At 49.4% G+C, this 22,025-nt stretch overlaps 1 protein-coding gene across 3 annotated transcripts in view; it reads right to left on the bottom strand.

Moving 5' to 3' along the window:
* Window positions 1-3,227: 3,227 nt before the first annotated feature.
* The window catches only part of PTDSS2 (phosphatidylserine synthase 2), a 41,801-nt gene continuing 23,003 nt past the window's right edge, over window positions 3,228-22,025 (bottom strand). For 2 of the 3 annotated variants that reach the window (XM_054199837.1, XM_054199838.1), the window contains exons 5-12: window positions 20,323-20,457; window positions 19,265-19,315; window positions 16,547-16,660; window positions 14,956-15,074; window positions 14,127-14,241; window positions 11,705-11,850; window positions 6,540-6,725; window positions 3,228-5,694 (exon numbers count right to left, since the gene is read on the bottom strand). In XM_054199837.1, coding sequence (XP_054055812.1) covers window positions 5,550-5,694; window positions 6,540-6,725; window positions 11,705-11,850; window positions 14,127-14,241; window positions 14,956-15,074; window positions 16,547-16,660; window positions 19,265-19,315; window positions 20,323-20,457 — 1,011 coding nt within the window. In that variant the 3' untranslated portion in view covers window positions 3,228-5,549. The remainder of the gene's footprint in view (window positions 5,695-6,539; window positions 6,726-11,704; window positions 11,851-14,126; window positions 14,242-14,955; window positions 15,075-16,546; window positions 16,661-19,264; window positions 19,316-20,322; window positions 20,458-22,025) is intronic. The other variant, XM_054199839.1, reaches the window with a different exon arrangement.

Genomic DNA, 22,025 nt, shown 5'->3' with positions numbered 1-22,025 from the left:
ATCCCTCCCCGCATCGTCACCCGTGTCGCATGCCCCGCGGCTGCACCGCCACCCCTTGTCCCGTCGCCCCCGTGCCCCCCCCGGGCAGAGCCGCCCGCCCCCTCCCCGCGCTGGCAGCCTCCGACTCACCGCTCCTTTGGGAGAAAAAGGTGCATTTTCCGGTCGATGGCGGGGGGGGGGACGGACGCGGCCGCCGGAGCGGGGACTGCGGGCGGGGCCGCCCGGGATCCACCGGGGTTGAGGGGGGGGGGGGGGGCGGAGCCCCCCCAGTCCCGCTGGGGAGAACCGGGCACGGCTTCTGCCCCCCCCCACCCCCCCTTCCCGTGAGCTCGGGGGTCCCCAAGCCCAGCGCAGCCACGCTCCAGCTTCAGGGCACCCGCAGCCCCAACCCGTTACTGCCCCAAATCCCACCTCCTGCTGCCCGGGGACCCCCCTCTCGCCCCCTTCTGACCTCCCCTGCTGCCTCTCGCAGCACCCCAGCGCCTTCGGACTCTTCCCCCCTCACCCAGGACCACCCCATGGACCCATTTCTCTCCGTCAGGACCCGCGTCCCCTCCTCTTGTCCCCCCAGAGGTGCCGCTCCTCCCCCAAAGCCAGTTGTGGTCCGTGGCTCCTCACCCCAGATCCAAGCTCTCGGCGCCGCAGGCTCCCAGGAGGCTCCCCACTCCCGCAGGGATGGGAAGGGGAACGCCGGCCCCCTCCATCCCCCCCAGCAGCTCCTGGGGGGAACGGGGGGTAACGGGGGCCCGGCGGCGAGGTCTTGGCTCTGCCTCTTGGTGAGGAAGATCCATCCCGTCTCCTCTCCCCGCGCACAGCAGAAGGCGAAGCGCCTTCGCGAAGCGCCAAGTGGCATTTACACGGGACTTGGCCCAAAAAGCCCTTTCGGCAAAAAAAGCTCAGCGCCCGCCGGCAGGAGCCTTCTGTGACAGGGGGCACCAGCCAAAGCCTCCCACAGGTGCTGTCACGCGTGGGGGAGGGAGAGCTTTGCTTTTCTTACCCGGCCCCGGTGCCACCTCCTCCGAGGCCAGGCCACCGAGAATTCCAACAGCAAGAGATTCGCTTTGCCTGAATGGGGACAAAACAGAATAATCGCAATTTTGTGCGAGGGGAAAAAAAAAAACCCCACGCACCCCAAGCAAAGGCGGTCTCAGCCGGGCACAGAGCAGCAGCACGCTCCAGAGGACCTCTAATTCCCAGGAAAACACATCCACACATCCCGCAGCAGGGCCAGCTCACCCCTCTCCTCCTGCTGGGGAGGGCCAGCACCAGGAGACGGGCCCACGATTTTCCTGGCAGATTAATTTTCAGGGAGAAAACAGCCCAAGCGGTGACTGTAACCCAGAGCCGCTGCTGGGGTGGGAGAGGAGCCTCCTCCGGCAGCCAAGGGTCCCTTCCCAGGGCACTGGGCTTCCCGCCCCCCAGGACGGGGCTTTCCCCAAGCGCAGCCCCTCCTCTAGGGGTGTTAAACGCGGCTGGAAAGAGAGTGACCCCCGGGTTCCACCCCAGCTCCGGAGCATCACCCACAGCAGAGGCTGATTGTGCCCCGAGGGACGTGCCAGCCCGTCCCTCTGCCTGGCCACCGCAGCCTCCCGGGGCCACCTCAAGACTCCGGCTGCCACCCCACGGGGCTGCTTTCAATGGGGCTGGGCTGGCCGAGTTTGGGTAACCTCCGACGGCCCAAGTTTGGCACCTGAAGGTTTATGCAGCCTCCCACAGGTACCAACTAACCTGTTAAACACCAGTTTCATGTTGCCAACAGACGGTGCGAGCTCATTACCACCTTGTGCTTAGGTCGGACCTTAGATAACGCTGAGGATAATTAAGTAAGTGGTTTGACAATGCAGACTGATAGACAAACCCTTCCAATGACCAACACAGGAGCAGTTCAGTTCATGGCCAGGTTTTTGGTGGGGTTTTTTACCCCAGGGATGCAGCAGAGGTACCTCGTCTGGCTCCTGTTTCTGGGCACACTCAGCCAGCCCACTGCGCAGGAAAAAGCTATTTATTCTTGGTCAAAATACTCCTGGAAAAGCTCCCTGACGATACTTGTCAGAAGCCGATGATTGCAAGAGCATCATACGGGCCCTTGAAGGCCAGCAACAGGACCAAAAATTCACAAGGAAACAAAAAAGGCGGTCCAGAAGCCCCTCTGCAGCCCTGGCTGCTCTTGCTGCCTCCCCAGCACCCCAGGCAGCAGGACGGGGGGCAGGATGGACCCCCACATGGGGGAGAATCAGAGCTTTAGAGACCGCAGGCTGCTCTCGTGGAGCCGTTTCTGCCTGCCCAAGCCAGCAGGCTCTCACTGCGAGCCCGGGCAGCGGGCACTCCTCTCTGCAGCAATTAAGCAAAGCCAATTGCTGACTACCTTAGGATGCTCTGGAGCAGCGCTCCCCCTTGACATTCCTCCAGCACGGTGTACCTGGAACCCACGGTGGCACCCCCCGCCACCTAAAATGCTGCCTTAATCCGCACAAGTGGGCTTGAGGGACACCAAAGCCACGTACACAAAGGCAGCGTCCCCCCTGCCAGCCCATCTCCAAACCCCGGGGGAAACCACTCCGAGAACACCGTCACAGCGGCGGCGGCCGAGCAGACCCCCCCACCCCCCCCGCATCTCTCCTTTTGAAAGCCAACAACTTACTTTGGTAAATCTCACCACAAACATTAGGGCAGGCCCACAGCAGGAAGATCATCTTGTTCCCGTTTTCTGCCAAGGAAGGTAAGGTAGGAAACGCGCGGTGAGATACAGATGGGTGTAGAAGGGGGAGGCTGCCGCCTCTTTCATCTCCACTGGGATGGTCTCCTCCTGTGCCACCCTAAACGTTATTTAAGTGAGGCTTATCAGCTGTCCTTTCATCTTCTCTGCATGAGGCTGCTCTGCAGGACTTCTGAGAGCTGATCGCAGAAGGTCTCCTAAAAGCAGGGAGGACTGCGCTGATGAGAGCCCACCTGCACGGCCGAGGGCCCTTCTCCGGGGGCTGTGCACAGCCCAGGTCTCTCCCAGCGGGAGATCACCCTGGTAAATGCACTGTAAGGAGCCTTTCCAGATTACGGCAGTTCACCAAGGGCTTGTAACAGCCGGTTCTCTGAAAATCTGGACAAGTTCATGACGTTAAGGCCCAGCGTCCACCACAGACAGTGCCAACGCATCAGGGACCCGGACCAAGCCCCCTCAGCCCCCCTGTCCTCCCCCACGCAGCGAAAGATAAACCAGGAGCACGCACACCTTGTACCAAAGAACACACCAGCACACATCGCTTTATTACACCGGTTCAGTTACCCAGACTAACCATAAAAGCCGTTCAGACGGACGCAGACAAACAAGTCAGTGTTTTGTGTAGCAGGTCCAAGCTCCAGAACGAGCAGGGCACTGCCATTCCTCAGCAGCTCTTCCAAATGTACCCGAGGGGGTCTTTGGCGGGGAGGGGAGCTGGGGGGGGACAGAGCCGATGCCCCCTGGGGGCACCTGCTGCCCCCAAGCCGTGGGGCAGACCTGGGGGCCGTATTGCCAAGGGATCGGGGCGGGGGGGGGGGCACAGTGTTAATCCGCACAACAGCACGGGGACAGACGGGCCTGAGCGTGGCTCAGGGGGGACGACACAAGCACAGCACAGGGGCACGAGCGACCCAACAGCTACAGCTCCCAAGGCTGGCCTAAAGATGGAACCAGAACGACTCCGGGTGGACAGGCACAGAAATAAATACTTGCTCAGCTCAGCGCTCTGCCCACTGACAAACTCATCACATCTAATTACACAGCCTGGCCTCCTCACCGCCCCGCCGCAGCAAACACCACCGTTGGGCGCCCACGCACAGCGCCAGGGACACGCTCTCCCGCCGGTCACCCTCCTCCCCGCACGCCAAGCCACGGGGCAGCCCCGGCACAGCGACTCCGCCTCCGCTGCTGAGCTCTTCAGCTGCAACCAGACCGCCCCATTAATGCATCGATTAAGACTGCCCTACTGCTACACGCCCATTCTTTAGCAGGGGGAAGTATTTGGGTCACTCCTTAAACACGGGAGAAATGCAGATTTTGGTTGTCGTTCATGTACAAGACCAAGACGGATCAAAAATGTGGATGCCTGCTAGCCTGCAGCTCCGCAAGTCTCCTGCCAGTTAAAGAGTTTGGGGTTGCACTGGTGAAATTTTACTGGTGGCGTTTATGTCATTTTCTTTCAGATACACGCTTCCCTGAAAAACACCCTTTAACAGCCAGATTAGAGCCCAGTGTTGAAAAAGTGACATGGTTACGTCAGTGCCTCTGATGCCCGTGCAAAGGCTTAGAGCAGAGGTTACACAACTGATGCTTAGTGCAGCACTTACATTTTGGAATAATGACCTGGAAAACAAATAAAAAAACGCAGCCCAGGTTTCCAATTTCTTTTGCTAGCTGCTGAGTCACCAGTAAAAGCGCTGTCTAGCCTGGCCGGCAGACCTCCGCCGTGCTGGGGGAGAACCACGCGCTTTGCCCGGGTTTGCTGTTTGGGCAGGGCCGGTAACAGCTGTTTTGTGCATGAGCACAGAGAACGCGGCTCCCAGCCCCGCTCCGGGGGTCGCTCAGTCGGGAGCTGCCTTGGGAGGAACGGGGCAGAGCCGGACGCGTCCCATCCTGCAGACACCAAGAACGAACCGCTCTTGGTAAGCGACGTAAAAGAGCTGAGAATAAGGCAAATAACTTAAGACTGATGGAGCAGCTCCCAGCTTTCTGCTTGTAATACATTTTACTCCACGAAGCGAAGGAAAGGCAGGCTGACCTTTCTTATTTCGCCTTCCCTTACATTTAAGAGATGACCAAGACTAAAAGAGAAATTAAAAGAAAAAAAAAAAAAAAGAGAAAGGAACTAAGGAGAAGCTGTCTGTCTCCCTAGAGCTGTGACACAACACAAAGCTACTGTAGGCTATTGCAGGATGTCGGAAGTCAGTTTAGCGAAAGGCGGCAGCCCCCGCGTTAGAGGGGCTGTAACAGTAGTGTTCTGTAATACATTCTGTGCAAGTTACGCAACTTGTTCACAAGCTTCGGTTTATCTACGTTTGTCTCACTGCAGTCCTGTTAATCGGTGGCCACACACTTTAAACAGTCTTACTCCACAGCTCAAGGTAGGTTCAGCAGGAAAAAAAAAAAAAAAGAATTCATTTCCTGTGTCTGGTACCTGTACACTCCCAAACAAGTGTTCCTAATGCCCAAACGTCGACATCGAAACCTCACAGTTTACTGGAAATAATCAGCTAGATTCCCTTTGCGCTTTGTTTTAGAGCCCCTTGTCTCCAGCCCTTGTTCTGAAGGAAGGCATACAACACGCTGGAACGGAGATCCCACCTTGTCGCACCGCTGTTGGTTCTGACTTCCCTCTGCACAGACTCTCTCCGACCCTGCCCCGGTGCACATGAGGAGAAAGGGTGTGTACGCCAAAGGGACATCTCTTCCCCGAGAGGATTTTCACACACTGGAAAGCTAACAATGACAATTACACGTTAGGTAGGATAAGGTTGAAACTGTCCACCAGGCCACCTTGAGCACTACAAGTTCCTTTTAGCCCTTTGTCTGTTGCTCAAAGTTTCCTCTCCCTTAGTTTGTTCCCATTTTGTTCCTCCAGCATTGACGAGTGTCCATCACCATTGCTCAAGCATTTGTCCTTTTCGTATTTGTGTTCTTGCTTCTGTCGCCTTATCTCCTTATACCGCAGAGTGATGTCACTAGAAAGAAAAAACACACAGACGTGAGCCAGAGACGTCAAGGAACAACTTCAATATGCACTAAAAAGAATACGACCAGTCTGCTCTGGATGCAAGTGCCCTTGGGATAACAACCCACTTCAGCCTTTTGGCTGTAAGCTTCTAAAGTTGCTGATGGCACTGATTGACTTGAAAGGTGTTTCTTGCTAGTAGCCTGGCTGTCACCACCTCTGTCAGGGGCATAACACAACAGGAGCACGCGCTGCTGTTGCGGAGGGTCTCCTCCATGGATTAGCGTGGTTCTTCCAGCCTATGTAGCTGCCTTTCACTGACTTGCTGAGAGCAGCACCCAAACCAAACACCCTTAACTTGCCTCACTTGTCCCTGACACTGGGACAGCCCAGCCAATTGCCACACAGCAGATTCTTCTTGCGATGAAGCCCTAAAACATCTTAGTCTTGTTTAACCCAGAGCACAGGAAAACCAAACCGCCGCCCTCCTCTGAAAACGCTGCTCTCCTCTGCCATCTCCCTCATCCGGGAAGACCAGGCGCAGTCAGGCACTTAATGGTTCACCTGCTTCTACAGCAACACTACCGCAAGCAGCCCCACCAAGACCAAAGCTACCAGAGGCTGGATCCAGAAAGAAGAACTGCATCAGGCACAGAAAACTCCCCGTTTGTTTAACAATTCTTACACAAAACCCCTGGGGCTCTAGCCATCCAGAAGAGCTGTAATCCACCTTCAGGGGGCACCGAAGGCTGACACCAAGTACACCTGAAGACACGCTGTTGAATGGATGTCCAGAACAACCCACCCCGTAAGACCCGGGCCAGAGCCGAGCGCAGCACACGGAGCACTGCTTACCGGATGAAGAAGCGCCAGGCTGTCCAGGTGAGCACGAGTATGATTCCCAGGATCCAGCACTGGGTAATGTAGAAAGGAAGAGAGAGCGTGAGCGTATAGGGATCGTACTTCACGACTATCAGAAACTCCGTGGCAGTAATAGCAGCCACCAGCCATGCCTGCTGACCCAACTTCTTATGGAACTTCCTGCAAAATAAAGGCACAGATAAAACAAAGCTATTGCTAGAAAATTAAGCATTCAGAGAAATATTCAAAAGAAGACAGCTGGGGTAATACTTTCATTCAGCTTTGAAGTTCTAAAAGTCTCGTTTGGATTACACGTGTACTAAGCCTATGCAGGCTGACGACTTAGGTTTCCTCTCAGAGGCTCTGAAAACACACGAAAAGTTAAATTTCATCATCACGTGATGCAAGGAACTAGCCCCATTTTCAGGGCATTGGTAAGTCCACATAAAACAGTTATCTGACCAGCTTGAGGTCAGCTGAGGTTCAGGGTACAGTAAGAAATAGGAGCTCTACTCCTAGCTTTCCTCTGCAAATGACAAGCCACAGAGCTGGAAATATATTTAACCCCTAAATAACTGCATTCTGAAACTCACTCCCTTCCCAAAAAGGTATTCAATGAGCTGCCACTATTGATCTCCAAACGGATTTTAAAAGAAGAAAGCTTAAAAAGAAACAGGCAAGATCCTGGAAGACACAAGGACAGCGTTTCACTTCTAGGACAACACAACCTTGGGGCAAACACGGGATTAATACCTAATCCCCGGGGTTTGTTTGTACACTGTACCAGCCAAGTCAACGGGAAGCGGCAGTGCTCCGGACCCGTCAATCAGCAGTGCTAGAAATTAAACTGCCGTGGAATCAAGACACCTATTCAGAGGGAGAGACTGGCAGTACACCATCGTTTGGGTCACCTGTTCCTGCATGGGAAACACGTAGAGCCGAAACACCTCCAAGGCTGCCTTGCAGGAAACCTCACTACCCTCGCAGGTCATTTCTCGCCTATTGCAAGAAACCTGGGTAAGTGCTTGATCCCCCGCTTCTTGACCTTGTCTGGCCACGTCCTTTCCAGACCTGATGTTTTTACAGCTTCCTGACCTGACAGACCAGATGACTCAGACGTCAAGAATCAAACAGCGTTCTGTCTGGGCAACAGAACAAGCCCATTTTTTATGCACTGGACTGCACTGAAATCCTGCCCGCCGCAGCACCGCTGGGGCATGCGGATGTGCTACTCAACACTTGGTAGGCTAAAGTTTGCTCTTCCATCACCCATCTTCTGTGTCTAAAATGGGGTTTTATTCCCATCAGGGGAAAGAAAAAGCCACTAGAAGTTGTACGTATTTTTTTTTTTCTCCAGAGGCATGATTTAATCAAACATTTCCTCAAACGCAAGTGATTTGAATCAAGGAAGACTGAACTTGAGAAAAGCGACACCCTCAACCACCACGATCACCGTTTCACTAGCAAGCACACACAATTAACTTTTCTCAACAGCCTTTGGATGGTAACTTCTACCCCAAAAAATGCACGAAGGGGCATTTTGGTGCACTTTCCTGTTAGCCCTAAACCTACTACCTTAACTGACACTAAGTCTCTGAAGATGCCCGAGACAAACCGTGCAAACAGAAGCGCCACCAACTAAATTTAAAGGTGGCTCGTCTTCTTGCCTTGTTATTCCTTATCCTGCCTTTGTTCTCTAGGTCTCTGCTTTAATCACAGGGAACATCTATTCTGCAGAGGCCCTTGCCCTCTCACCGAACCACAGTGCATTCTGAAGCACATTTTCCTACCAGGTCCTTCCTCTTTTGTCCACCTTACTGCCTTATTCCACTCCTTCCACAGCCTAAGAGGTGAAGCGAGACGCATCCAGGAAGAATTCCGTGTGAAGGGGCAGAACTACTGGGGCAGGACAGAGGAGATGGGGAGCAAAGTGATACAAGAAGCCCAGAGAGGGCTGGGGAGCGGGATGGAGATGTTAAGCTGACCTCTGCAGCACTTCTGGGGCATTGCAGCGGTGGGCAGCCCTAGGCTGGCCTGTGAGTGCGGTGAGGTACAGCCCTGCCTGGCTGTGGCACCGGCTTAGCAAGCGCTGTGACATGCGGCAGGCACGGGAGCTCGCTGAGCCGTATTTTCTTGGCTGTTTCACCATGCAGGGGATGAAACAGAAGCCACCTTACAAATCCCCGATTAGGATTTCCTCTGCTAATGCCTTCCTCTGCCAGGCAGAAAAACAAGCCTGCCCAACACGCCGCAGGGACGTGCCCGCTTCAGAACGGGCCCCGGGCACCTCCGGTGGTGCTGGGGCAGAGGGAGCTGGGACTGCATTTCGTCCCAGTTTCTCTTCCCCTCTTCTCACCCGAGGCCAGCAGCGGCTCTGGGAGAGCACCCTCCCTTTAGCAGGTGTTTTCCTGTTGCTCAGACAAAGCCGCTCCACCGCACGCCCTTGGATTCTTGCTATCTGGGAAGGGATCTAAGCACGGAGAGCAAACAGCTTCTCCTCCCTCTCCTGAATCCAGGGGAGTCATTGCAAGTCAGGCACACAAAGCACACAGTTTATTGAACATGAGGCCTGAGAGTCATATTTGACCCCAATGCACAAGTTCAAGCTACACAAAATTGTCTAAATACGCTGGGGAAAAAAAAAATATGATGCAGTGAATCCAGTGTAGGTTATGCTGATGCAGATGGGATGAGTGCATTCCATTTCAAGAACTATGCTGCCTGGACCACCTCAGATGAAAGGACTTCAGAAACTGCTCCAGGTGGTTCATCTGGTGCGACAGATTAAATGGGCAGAAACGAGCCTTAACACATGGATAGAGAGAAAAAGAGACAGCAAATCTCTCACTGTGAACTCAAGCTGTTCAGATGACGAGGTCAGCTTTCTGCTTTGCCGATCTGCCACCGTTTCCTCTCACCAGCGTGACAGCACACTGAGCAAAGAATTAAAGGTAACCCTAACAGAAGAGCTGTGCAGAACCTAATGCTGCTGAGGAAGAGAGTTGCTTTCCTGCCCTTCTACTCATGAAAGATTTTGCAGAAAAGTCCTTCTTTTATTTGATGAATGAGATTCATGGCCCCACTGCAGACTCCTGGGAAGAGACCTGAAGACTAGAAACCAGGAAGATAGAGCAAGGTCAAATGCTACAGGTCTGCATCAAGACATTTCTGCTCAGGAACATTTCACATAGCCAGTCCTCAAGAACTGCGAGGCAGCATGTGGACCACAACAGGAGCATGGTATGTAAGAGCTGGAGAAAGCTTCAAGACCGCCCCCCTCTTCTTCTCGGACTATTTCAATTCTAGATACTTTATTGTCACCATCCTCCAACCAAGTTCCTGAAAGCAAAGCCCTGGAACTGTCTGCAGATACAAAGAATCCTGAGTGAGAAGAAGAGAGTCTTCATATTTGAACGTCACTACTTTCCAGACTAAATATTGCAAGGTTGGCTAAAGAGATCTAGTCGCTTATCTCAGACAAACCTGTCACTACTAGACAAGGCAATGCGCCATGTTTCTGACAAGGAAGGAAGGTCAATGGAATATTCCAACCTTTGTCCATCAAAAAGTTGAGCGAGTTTCCAAAAGGAAGAGGTCAGGAAGGCTTCTCCTGTGCTGTTAGCTGGGAGCCTCTGGTGCAGCCCGCTTTTCCCCAGGAGCTTCTCCTTACAACACAACAGGAAGAATCCAAACCGATTCCTTGGCTCAAAATGATATGCAAGTGAAAATACACCACATAGAGCTGATAAAATGGGGGTAGATTCTCTCTGCTCAGATGACCCGAAATGCATGGAGGAATCAAAGTCCAGTTGCAAAAACCTCCGCAGAGAAGATATTAGGTAAGACCAGACGCTAGGTTCTGCCGTTCTGCAGGACCGCTCCGATGAGGTCCGCTCTGTGGTGCATCAAGCAGAGCCACGAACCTCAGAAGTGCGGGGACCAGTCACCTTGCCCAGCAAGAGAAGCACAGCAGCGGGTGGTGGTAGCAATGCTGAAGACATGCAGTTCAGGATGAAAGTCTCTGCTCGCTGGATGAACTTCTCCAGATCATCGAAAGAATGGCAACAAGCTGAATCAGCAATGAGGCGCCGGTGACTGATGATTCTCCTAAATTTCAATGTTATGCCACATGGTTGAACAGAGGGCAAAGGAGTTTTTCCAACCCAAACACAGGGACCAGAAGATTGGGAATGGTGCTAAGGAGAGGAGCTCACCAGTGAGAGGCAGAGACCTCTTCTTACCTTTGAGCTGGAGGCACGTCCCAAACCAGCAGGTCCAACACCAAAGGCAGGGGCAGCCTGCCACTGCTGAATTCCTGAAATCCGACTAAGCAATGTGGGTTGACCCTTCTTCCCAGCTCTAGGAGTCAAAGCCTTGCAAGGGAAACTGATCTTCACAGAATGTTGGAACCCTAAATTCTGAACACAGACACTTTTCGCGTTGGTCAGTGACAGACAATGGACACCCCTTGAAGCCAGATGTTGTCTTAGACTTAAGATGTGGGCTCAGGCAACTTGTGACATTACTAATAAAGCTTAAAAGAAAACGTGATTTTGAGAACAAAGCTTTTGAGGCCTTACATGGTCTACAGAAACAAAAGCAGCAAGGACAAATATGATGCTTAAGGAGGAACAGCCTGAAAGTACATGCAGTGCTGTGTATGGGTGCACGCCACCTCCAGCGCGCTTTGCTCTGAAGGGTCCTCTGATCTGCAAGAGCCACGAGAGCTCGGGAGGACCGGGGACCAGCTGGAAGACAGCTCAAGAAAAGAAGTGCCTTTAAGAAACACATTTTTTTTTCATTTGGGCCCTGTTGTCCTTAAAAGGTACGTCTAAGGACTGTAGTCCCTGGCTACCAATCTGGAAGTGGAGTCCAGTACTCCTCTGCCCACAGTTTACGCATTACATTTTCAAAAGAGCGATCATTTATTAAAAACCGAGGTTAAAAACAGTGCCCTTAACAACAGCTGTTCTCTAACCAGATGTAGCCAGCATTTTACCTCCAAAACAAAAGAACACAAAGCAGATGCTTTGGGATTAGGTCTTTTTGTCCCCAACAAGCTGAACTATTGCCCCGAGATGGATGCCAACACGCTGGAGCAAATTCAAAACAAAGCAAGTGCAGCTTGACATGGTATATACAGAAGAGGACTGGCTTACGGGTCGTCCATGAAGTCGTAGATCTCCCTCATAGCCACACCTCCCACATTGACAAAAAAGACAAGTCGTAACAGGACCAAGTAGTGTTCTGGTGGCATCCAAAGGACAAACTTCAAGTAAAATGTGTTCAGCTCTGCCAATAAAAACTGAGAAAAAGGACATTTTAATTACATTCAGAAGACAGAGATTGCAGGGGGGGTTTTTTGTGTGTATGGTTGGACTCGATGATCTCAAAGGTCCTTTCCAACCATGAAGATTCTATGACTTCACTGAATGAAGCCTAGAATCTCCCTCTCTCTCCCTGCATGACATGTTCCTCCCCCATTTCTCTAATGCCACAAGGACCTACTCAGTATTACTGAGCGCTCCATCATCAGTTGCCATAATCACCAAAAACAGCTGGGTTTTCAGATGTTTTCTGCACGTTGGAAGAGGTATTAAACAAACACAAAAGAAAACTGGACAAGCGCTGCCTCGAATTCTGAACAAGGTTATCGGGAGTTTAAAGTACTTGCAGAACTACTGATAACAAATCCTAAAAGCAACAACTCCTCCTTTCACTATCATTTAAAATCTGACTGAGGGAACCCCGAAATAACAAGAGGCACAAGCAGTACATCAGGGGTTTTTTTTTGGTTTTGTTTTTTGATTTTTGGTTTTTTTACGCCATTATGCAAGCATCACTGCCAAAGCCAACTTAGGAGAATTGCTTACACGTTTATAGCAAAATGTTCTTGAGTGAGCTGCCCTGGCAATGGATAAAGTGAGCAAGTAGACACAAGCTTCTCACTTCAAAAGAAGTGGTAACAAATGGCATTAAGCATTGTTTAATCCAAAAGAGTGAGCCAATACCTGAGCTTATAAACTGCCAGCTGAAGCTAGGCTTTGCCAAAAGAAACATTATTATACCGAAGACTAGTATAAATTCAATGGAGTCTCTCAGTTGCAAAATCTGCTCAGCACCTAACACCCAAAATCCTCCAGGGTGCAAAAAGTCGGGAGCACGCACACAGCAACCATTTGGAGAAACAGGTATTTTATTTGCGCAGACACATCGACTTTGCTTCTCCCGTAAACTAAGGGAACCTCAAGCAAGCCTGTGGTGCTGTGTGAACCTGGAAAACGTTTTATGTACCAGAAATGAGGTGATGTGAACTTGCATTCAAGCGACCGAGTCTGCAGACTGCCTGGCCCCGGCTGCTGGTGCGGCTGCCCGCCGCTTGCTCCCTCGCAGACAGCACGCTGTTCCTGAAGCACAGCCGGCCCTGCGATCCGACAGCAGCATAACACGCAATGGTACTGTGAGGGGGGGGGCTGCCAACCTGACTGATGTGTCCCACTCTGCAAAGCGTAATGGGGAACTTCGCCGGACAGACCCCAAAATAAACCACCACCAGATTTCATATTCCGCATTTCAAGATGCTTAAAGGCATGCTGTTCTAGCAACCCTGGAAAAACAGTTGTGTCCTGTCCCACAGCAGTCACAGAAACTGGCTAATGCCCATTGTCTCTGGATTCACTACAGGGTCATGAGGGGTTTTTTAGTTAAACTTCACAGTTGCTGAACTGAAGTAAGTTTGAGTTGCTCAAACCAGAGCCAAGTGACACCCCACAGAGGGCACAAACGCCAAAGTCCCCCAGATGACCAGAGGAAGGAGTTGGGCAAAACCACTGAAACTGCCAAGTTTACCCTCCCCAGCAGTGTCTGGGCAACCTGTGACTGTGGCATGGGAGCTGCGAGCTGAAGACGGTGCCTCCCGTAACACAGCTCCAGCCGCTGGGATGGCTCGGTGGGGCAGGCAGACGGGCACTTTGCTGCGACTGCTGGGGAAGCCAGCTTTCGCTTTTCTCTGAATGGGGGAGCTACCTCACCTGAACTGGTCAAGCTGGACACTGTTGACATCCTCACGTGCTATGTGTTCAGTGAAACATAAGAAAAAAATAATCTAGGATAATTGAATTATTTAAGCCTGTATAAAAACATTATGAGGCAGAACTGTGCGCTTGAGGAGCCGTGCTGCCCAAGGCTAACACATGGGAGCCTGAGGCTTCGGTTACAGCTGTAACGTGATGCGTATCATGGCTGAGAGAAACAAGCCCCTTCCATCAAAGCCAATGCTTTTGGTAGCAGCAGTTACTTGCTGCGTTACGCATGGATGGTAGTTTATATTGCTGGCACTGCCAATCAACCTTGTTCAGCAAGAGGGAACAAATATTTATGCAATGAATGTGTAAACTGTGCCAGAGACACGGACACAGACACCTTTCCTGCAGGATTCGCAAGTGATCTCTTCCAGCCTCGACTACAGAAACACCACCACATCAGAGTTCCAGCCTAAGTTACCGTTGGTACAGTTGCTTAAGCGCTACAAAATATTACATCAAACAATAGAGAAAAGAAAAGCCAGAGAAGTTTCCTTACTACAAAGATGATGCCGCAAACTGCTAGCCATCTGCGTAAGCTGGATGCTGGCTTCCACTCAAATTTGACCCAGCTATACGGGGTGAACTGGAAGACAATTCTCTTCATTTTACCTCTGAAAAAAAAGCAGAACACATTCTTGTAATATTAAGAAACAGCACATAAGAGACATCAACTAACACTTCCATTTGAGACACCAATTCACATATGCAAAATACCTCCACTTACTCCATTAAAATTACTACTTAATGAGATTAACATGCTGAGTTAAAGAGAAGCCTGTTATTTGGACTATCATTTTAAACTTTAATATACTACAGCCATTGTAGTAAGCAGTTCCTCAGTTCTGCTTTGCTCAGCAAAGACCCATTACAGAAAAGGATAGCTCATTACTGGTACAAGACTACAGGGGATTTATTAAATTTTAAGTTTCAGTGTCCCAATTACTAGGAAGTTCTGATTACTAGGCAATGCATTATTTGCACAAGGACCAAAGAGATCCCTGCTGTGAATGAAAGAGTAAGGTCCTGACTTGGATTCCTGCATCTCCCTTACCAATTTCAGTAAATACGCCCATTTCCACAAGATGCCCTCATTCCTAGACATCGGGCGATGCTCATGACAGACAGGTATATTTTCAACAATTTCATTCGCAAGTTAAATCTCATAAAGCAGCTTCCATGCGGTAATAAGGTACTAGATACTTGAATCATCTAAACACACACGAACTCTTTAATTCACATTAACTCTAACAGAGCAACCCTTCAACAGCCAAGATGTTTAAGGTGTTCCCAAACTGCTTGTGGGGTTACCTTCTGCACCAACTTACTTGTACGTAGGAATGTTCCACAGCCCTTGCCATTTGTATGTCTTCAAAGAAAGCCAAGACAGAGTCTTCATCCCACAGTAAATTCCTAATCCATTACACAGGATCACGTCCATTATCCACTGAAAGGAGAAAAACCACAGTGACGCTGGAGAGGAAGCACTAAAGGCTGCAAGAGGGAACTATTACAGGTACAGGCACACGGACACACTCTGTCACCAGGACTGCACATCCCCACAGAAGGGGGGTGCAAGAACTCCCAGGAGAAGGAATCTTGGCGGCCCAAGCCCACTCAGATAAAGCAGGAGCGTCCAACAGACCATGGCTGTAGTGTCTCTTTCGCTGTATTCACTCTGCCACGCAACAGCCCTCTTCCCACCTGCTATCAGCTCAACTCCACGCTGTTACGCAAGAACTTCAGAAACACACCCCAAAAATTCTGAACCTGTTCCTATGGGCTGGATTTTACTGTGCCCCGTCACTTGACATACTCCCGAAGCTTCAGGCTGCCTCCCACAGAAAGGACTTGTCTCCGGGCCCGAGATGTGAAATCAAAGAGGTGATTTCTCCCCATGCTCTGCCTTACTGCCAAGCGTTAATTCTGGAGATGCAGCTCCTGGCTGCCCTCCACGTTCAAAGGAGCCGGGCACAGAGTTAACTTCATAAGAAGTTTTTTTGAAGTCAAAATAGCTTTGCTTGATGTCTTTATACATAATGCATTTACTTTTATAAATACAACCATGTAGCAAATCATTACAAGCTTGGGAAAGAGCTTGTACTGTAAGAATAAAATAAGCCAAAATAACCAAAGAACCGCAGCTGTGTGCCCTGAATGTAGGTAATTTTGATCGCTCTGGTAACCAATTTACGTTTCATAGGAAAATTTAAAAAAAAAAAAAAAGAAAAAAGAAAAAAGAGTGCCATTTTAAGCTATAGATCTTGTTTTTTCCACAGAGAAACTAGATCACTGTGGTCCCTCTGGCTTGAAAAAATACTGACAAGCAGCCCGTTCGAAGAAGAACGGTTACAGACTATCACCTGCAGAGACCATACAGCTGTTCAGTAAGGCCAAACTTTCAGCTTTTAAAAGCTTTTTATAAACCACACCAGAAATTCTCACCACAGCAATATTTACTGTTTTCAGAAAACAGCGAAGATAGGTTTGCACAGAAGGAAGAGCTGGACACAAATTGCACTGAGCCTGGTTTGTTTTGTTTCGTTTTTTAACAGGCCAGAAAAATCATCATCCGAAACGTTACACACAAAGTTTTTAACTTTTCTCTGAATTTCAGATTGTACGGTTTGTACCATCACCAAATATTTGAAAGTGATCAGGTAAAGCTTCAGATACTTCCTTTGGTACGAAATGAGCCAAAACAAATATTTACCCAGTTTGAAAACCCACAAAATTATGACAAACCTATTACAAACTCAAGAGGGAGAAGCACGGCTGCTCCTGAGCCGCAGCAGTTACACACACCCCCCCGTGGCCACACGCACACGGCGTCAGTTAGTTCTCACCACCTCCTGCCCCCTCCCTTCAAAATACAACCTCCCATTGCGACAGATACAGCACGAGCAGAGCGGTACGTACGTGATCCCACCAACATTCACTGAAGTTCGGAAGCTGGTGCTCCAGGCTGTACTCCAGGAACTCAAACATTACACTGATGATCATACACATCCACCAGTCTCGAATCATCAAAGTCTATGCAAAGGGAGAAAAAAAAAGTCTTTCCAATATCCACAGCAGTTGCACAACAGACTAAAAACCATTACAAAAATGAATGCTGGCACACCAAACTGAGCAGAACCAGACACCACCTACGTAATGCCCCTTAGAAATCTAAATAAAGGAGAACTCCATAAATACACTGCTCAGGTTTACAGCTTTGCAACAGTGTATGGAAAAATTATTCCCTTTTTTTTTTTAATTTCAAAACTCATCACTTAAGGAATGAGAGATTACGCCTTACGGACTCTGAACACAGAGGACACACACGGTGTGCTTTGTGTACCAGTTATTTCTGCAGTGGAGTATCTTGTCTCCAGTGTCCATAAAAGGATGAGGAAACTCATGACAACCTTATTTTTCTCCTGTGATTGTCCAGTAAAGCCAAATGCTCACGGATCTCTAAATCTATCAAGCATGCCGCACAACAGACAAGACAGACACTGAAGAGTCCAGATGACGCCACTAACGCCATCACGTGGGAGAACAACGGCAGGGAGCTGGGATTCAGAAGGAAGGCAGTCAGGTAAAGGAACGGCATTCCTGGGTGCTCCACCACCACAGGTGGCATCGTTCTAACACTGCTCAAAAAAGGCTTTTCACAGCCTGCTTAATGTGAACTTTTCCCAAGTCGCCTGCACTAAATCTCAGCCCTGGCTGTGTGGGGGCACCCGAGTCTACTTTACACCAGCCAGCAGCTTGTCGGGAGAGCGATGGAGAGCCGTATCTTCTCCCCCAGGCAGCAGAGGAGTCGGCTGAGCCACCGTCCTAGAACGCAGGCATCGGCTCAGCCTACTGTCCAAACAAGGGAAGAGATTTGCAGTAACACTTTATTTCCTATCTGTAAGTGGGTAAGAGCCTGTACACCTGATCCGGTGCCTAGACAGAAGGTGGCAACCCCAAATGTGCTCATACCGATTCCGGAAAAGTAAACGCAGCTTGGCCTTGACTGCCTCAACCAGAAGATGGAAAAATATCAGACATGCGTTATCACACCTTAGTCTGGCAACACGTGATCTACAGGACCCCAAAGCAAGCGGGGAGGCCCACAACAGTTTCTGATGACCGAGGCACATTTGTTTTCAATACTGCCATTCTGAGCAATATTGAGTATCTGAGATACAGCTGAAGAGTCTGTTACTCAAACCAGACCACAAAAATAACAACCAACACCAAACCCAAACGGGAAAACCCCAAACACATGCTCATCTCTGTCTATGAAGACAACACATTTGACTTCCAGCTTTTTATAGAAAAATATGTTAAGTGACAAATAAGAAATACAGCAGCCGGTTTCCTTCAGGCTGAGCGGCAGAGGAACAAACGCCCCATGGCGTGTGCGGGGCTCCAAAGCAGCATGCAGGCTGACGGATGGGCCGGCATCTCGGCAGAAACAGCCTCTAATAAACAGGAGGCTTCTTCCAGACCAAGCCAGGGAATAGCTGGATTGAGCGAACCGGCATATTGATTTCCATCCCATTCTAGTTCCTCAGGAACGCGGTACTACTCCCCTTAGGTCTTGGTACCAGGCTCTCACTATTTAGGCATTTTGTCCTCAGTATGACATTACTTGTAAAAATAAATACAGAATGTAACTGAAATGCTATTTTGATATCTAAGTATCTAATGCAAGTCTCTTGGGTGAGCAAGATCCAAGTTTCTCCAAATTTAATTCTGTTTGCTAACAGAGCAAGCCACAGACAAGTTGATCCGAAGTCAAAGTCTCCCTGTGCCTACCATACTCATCTTTTGGTTACAGGGAAAAGACACAGAGGACGACAAAACACTGATAGGAATACAGCCGCACTTTTGAAAAGGAAAACCAAAACAACAGCCATAGCTTATTTTTAAAACGGCCTGAGCTTTTTTGGTTTATTATATATATGGTGGTCTTGCAGGTAAAAAAATAAAAACAAACAAGGTCTGCAGGGCAAAATAAAGTTCGCTAGTGAGTTTGCTCAGGTTTAAAAAAAGCTAATATTTAAACCCAAATAATCAGCAAAACACACGCTGAATGTGTTCTGCCAGAGACAAGCACAACTGGAATTCCTTCCACAGCGGGTTGATGTTGACTAAAGAGTAACAGGAATTAAACCACCACCCATTTAATGATTTAAAGTCCTGATCTGGATGCCACTGGGAAAAGCCTGCCGTGGGACAGCACTAGTGTATCCTCACGCACCTATGCTTGGGCGGCAGCATGCTTTCACTGCCTTCTTTCAACGCTGTCTTCCCCATGCTCTGCATTAAAGTTCATTCAAGTATTTATCTTGCGACAGGAGTAAAGGTTTTTCCTTTCATTGATCTGACCTGAGAATGAATGATGGTGGAGGAGGGAGCTTGCCAGTGTAGTGTTACTTTGGAGAGAAATGAGGTGACCTGACATGGTCAGGAGAAAAAAAAAATAGAAAAAAGAAAAGAGCTTTTCATGTCTTACAAACAGTTAGTCTAGTTGTCTAGTTCACAGATGACTGCCTAATGTAATTGATCACGAAGACTGGCACCACTGACACAGAAGCAGTCAAGCTTTAAAAGCAGAACAGCACTGTAACAGAAACGTAACAGAAGACCCATTCTTACTTTCAGGTACCAGCCAAAAAAGTGAGCAGGAACAAATCCATCCAGTTTGTCCTATAAAGCAAGAAGAGAGTGTAGGTCACTTTGCACTACAAACAATAACCCATTAAGGCGTACTTTTTTTAAAAGAAAACTGCAGCAATAAACTTCAGTAGTTTCCCACATAAATACTAGATGCATCTTATAAGTGTATCTTCAAAGCGCAGTCACAATTTTAAGGGGCAGAAACTGGAATTCGGATGATATTGATAAAGCAGAGACTACCTTCTGAACACTAAATGTCACGTTCCTTGCCTTCCGAGGGGACAGAAGCAGAACAGGTTCAAGCCAGAGCAAGAGCGTGCATTTCTTCATCAGCCCCCCAGGTTGTATCTAGCAGGGCTTCCTAAGTCTCACCAGTCCTGCCCCCACAACCCCCGGCAGAGAGCCTTCCCTCCTCCCGGTTTTGGGGCTGAACGAGGAAAGGCAGCTGCAACGGCTCCCAGTTATTCCGGTTCCTGATGCACCGAAGGCTCACGTGACAGACCCAAGGCATGCAGCGCCCCTCGCTACCCAAGCGCCAACAGCTCCAGCCAGCCAGGGAGCCGTAAATAACCAGAACTCCTTTGCCCTTGAATCCCAAGTCTTCTGTTTGCCAATGAGGAACAGTAACCTGACCATTTCTGGTATTCAGAAAAGCGCAACTTATGGCTTGCTCGGCAACATGCAACTTTTGAACTTTGTGCCTCAAGGTGACTGCAAGTAGAAGCCTCTTCAGGCACACAAATAAACCCAAACTCCTAGTGGAAAAGGTATACATCAATAATCTGAGAAACAAGGATTGTTAAACAGTTTACTCTCTCTCCTGGGCAACGTAATTAGGCACAACGAGACACATCTCCCTCTGATCGACAGGAAAGGTCAAGAGAAGAGAAAGAAGAAAGCTAAAGAGTCAGTCGTGACCCGTTCTCCCATTCAACACTCAGAAAGACTCACGACTGTGCTTTGGAGAGTTCAATTAAGCAACCTTTCACCAAAAAAACAGTCATACTCATTAGCAAGTAACTTTATTTGTTCCTTACCCAGATGTTGTGAAATGGATCCGTTTCATTGCCAGGATCATAAATAAGGCAGTTGCCACCGTAGTCTCTTTCCGGCAAAGGAACACCTAGGTGTGGGTCGATGTACTTCATGAACTGCCTGCCGTCCTGCACAGTCTGCAAAAGAACACAAAACACGTTTCCCTCTTCACAAGTATGTAATGCACAGGAAAGTACAAAGATAACTAAGATCAACATTGTATCCTCAAATGGGTGGTTTTTAAACGTGTGTTGCAGAACAACTCTTGAAATAATATCCAGACCCCAGAGCATCACACAGCATATATACATGACCTTCCAGGCCTCTAATGCTAAATATTAAGGAAAAAAATGACTACAGAATGAACTTAAGATTTCTTAAGGATGAAAAGTCAGAGGTCTTTAGCTCTGCCTCCTCAGCCGCCCCTTGATGCCCCCTCCCTCCCAGGAGCTCAGCACCCCAGCGGGCTCACGGTCCTTCCCCCAGCCCTTCCCCTCCCTCCCCCGGCATGGCCAGGGCAAAGCCAGAGCAGGCGGGGGCTCAGGAAAGGCTCATTTAACTCTGCATCTCCCATCTCAATGGCCTTCAGGTCTCCTAGAATGGGAAAGAGCCGGCAGCACTGGAACCAGCAGCTCGAAGGAAATACGGCATGTGCAGACACCGGCGGACCGAGCCCACGGACAACATGCCCCGGATCAGTCGTGTCCCCGGGCTCAGCTCACTTCAGCCACACAAATCAGGAACTGCCCTGCACTTCATGGCAGGGAAAACCGAGTGCAGCTCAGGGAATAAACTGTCACTTCAACTAAGGTCCCGCTAGCAGCACGGGTTATAAACTTGAAGCAAACAGCAAGGAAGAAATGATCAAAGTATTAGTTACAAACAGCGAGCAAAACCTGAACTAATTGACTGGTAACTCACGCACGCATTTGCTGAGGAAGCACTTCCCAATGACGTTGCTCACTGTTGTGGTCAGTGTTTCACACCAGAAGCAACGTAAGGTCTATGACAGACGGGCAGACAGTAAAAGCAGGGCAAGGGCGAAATTCGTTAGTCGCAATAACAATAAAATTATAGAATAAAACTACTAAAGTCACATTAACTGTAAGACAAGTTTCAGCTACGAGCGAGCTTGTATTTGCTTTTAAGGAAGTTTAGTCCCCTACAGACTCAGCATAATTTTATCCTCATTTAAACCTGTGCAAAGTAACAAAGTATTTTTAGTAAAGAGCTGAGCAACAGCTAGTGAGTGTCCTTAACAGCGAACCAGCTGGTAACGTAACACACCGCCAGAGGAAGCAAAGCATTTCATACAATCATAGGATCTTCACAGTTGGAAAGGACCTTTGAAATCATCGAGTCCAACCATAGACCCACACACACAAAAAAACCCCCCAAAAAACCAAGACCACCCCAACAACCTACAATCTCTGCCACTAGAGCATGCCCTGAAGTGCCACATCTAGACGTTCCTTAAACACCTTCAGGGATGGTGACTCAACCCCCTCCCTGGGCAGGCTGGTCCAGTGCCTGACCACTCTTGCAGTAAAGTATTTCTTCCTAATATCTAACCTAAACCTCCCCTGCCGCAGCTTCAGCCCATTTCCAGGCTTTCCTATCAGAGCTCAGAACTCCAACGGCACTATCAAATACAAACGAACCGCGTTATTCAGCCTGACTGCAGCCAGTCAGGAGCATCGTTTAC

This window comes from Rissa tridactyla, chromosome 4 (genome assembly GCF_028500815.1).
Source record: "Rissa tridactyla isolate bRisTri1 chromosome 4, bRisTri1.patW.cur.20221130, whole genome shotgun sequence".
In the NCBI taxonomy this organism is placed as follows: Eukaryota; Metazoa; Chordata; class Aves; order Charadriiformes; family Laridae; genus Rissa; species Rissa tridactyla.
The sequence above is the reverse complement of the archived record's forward strand: the minus strand, read 5'-3'. Positions and strand labels throughout refer to the sequence as shown.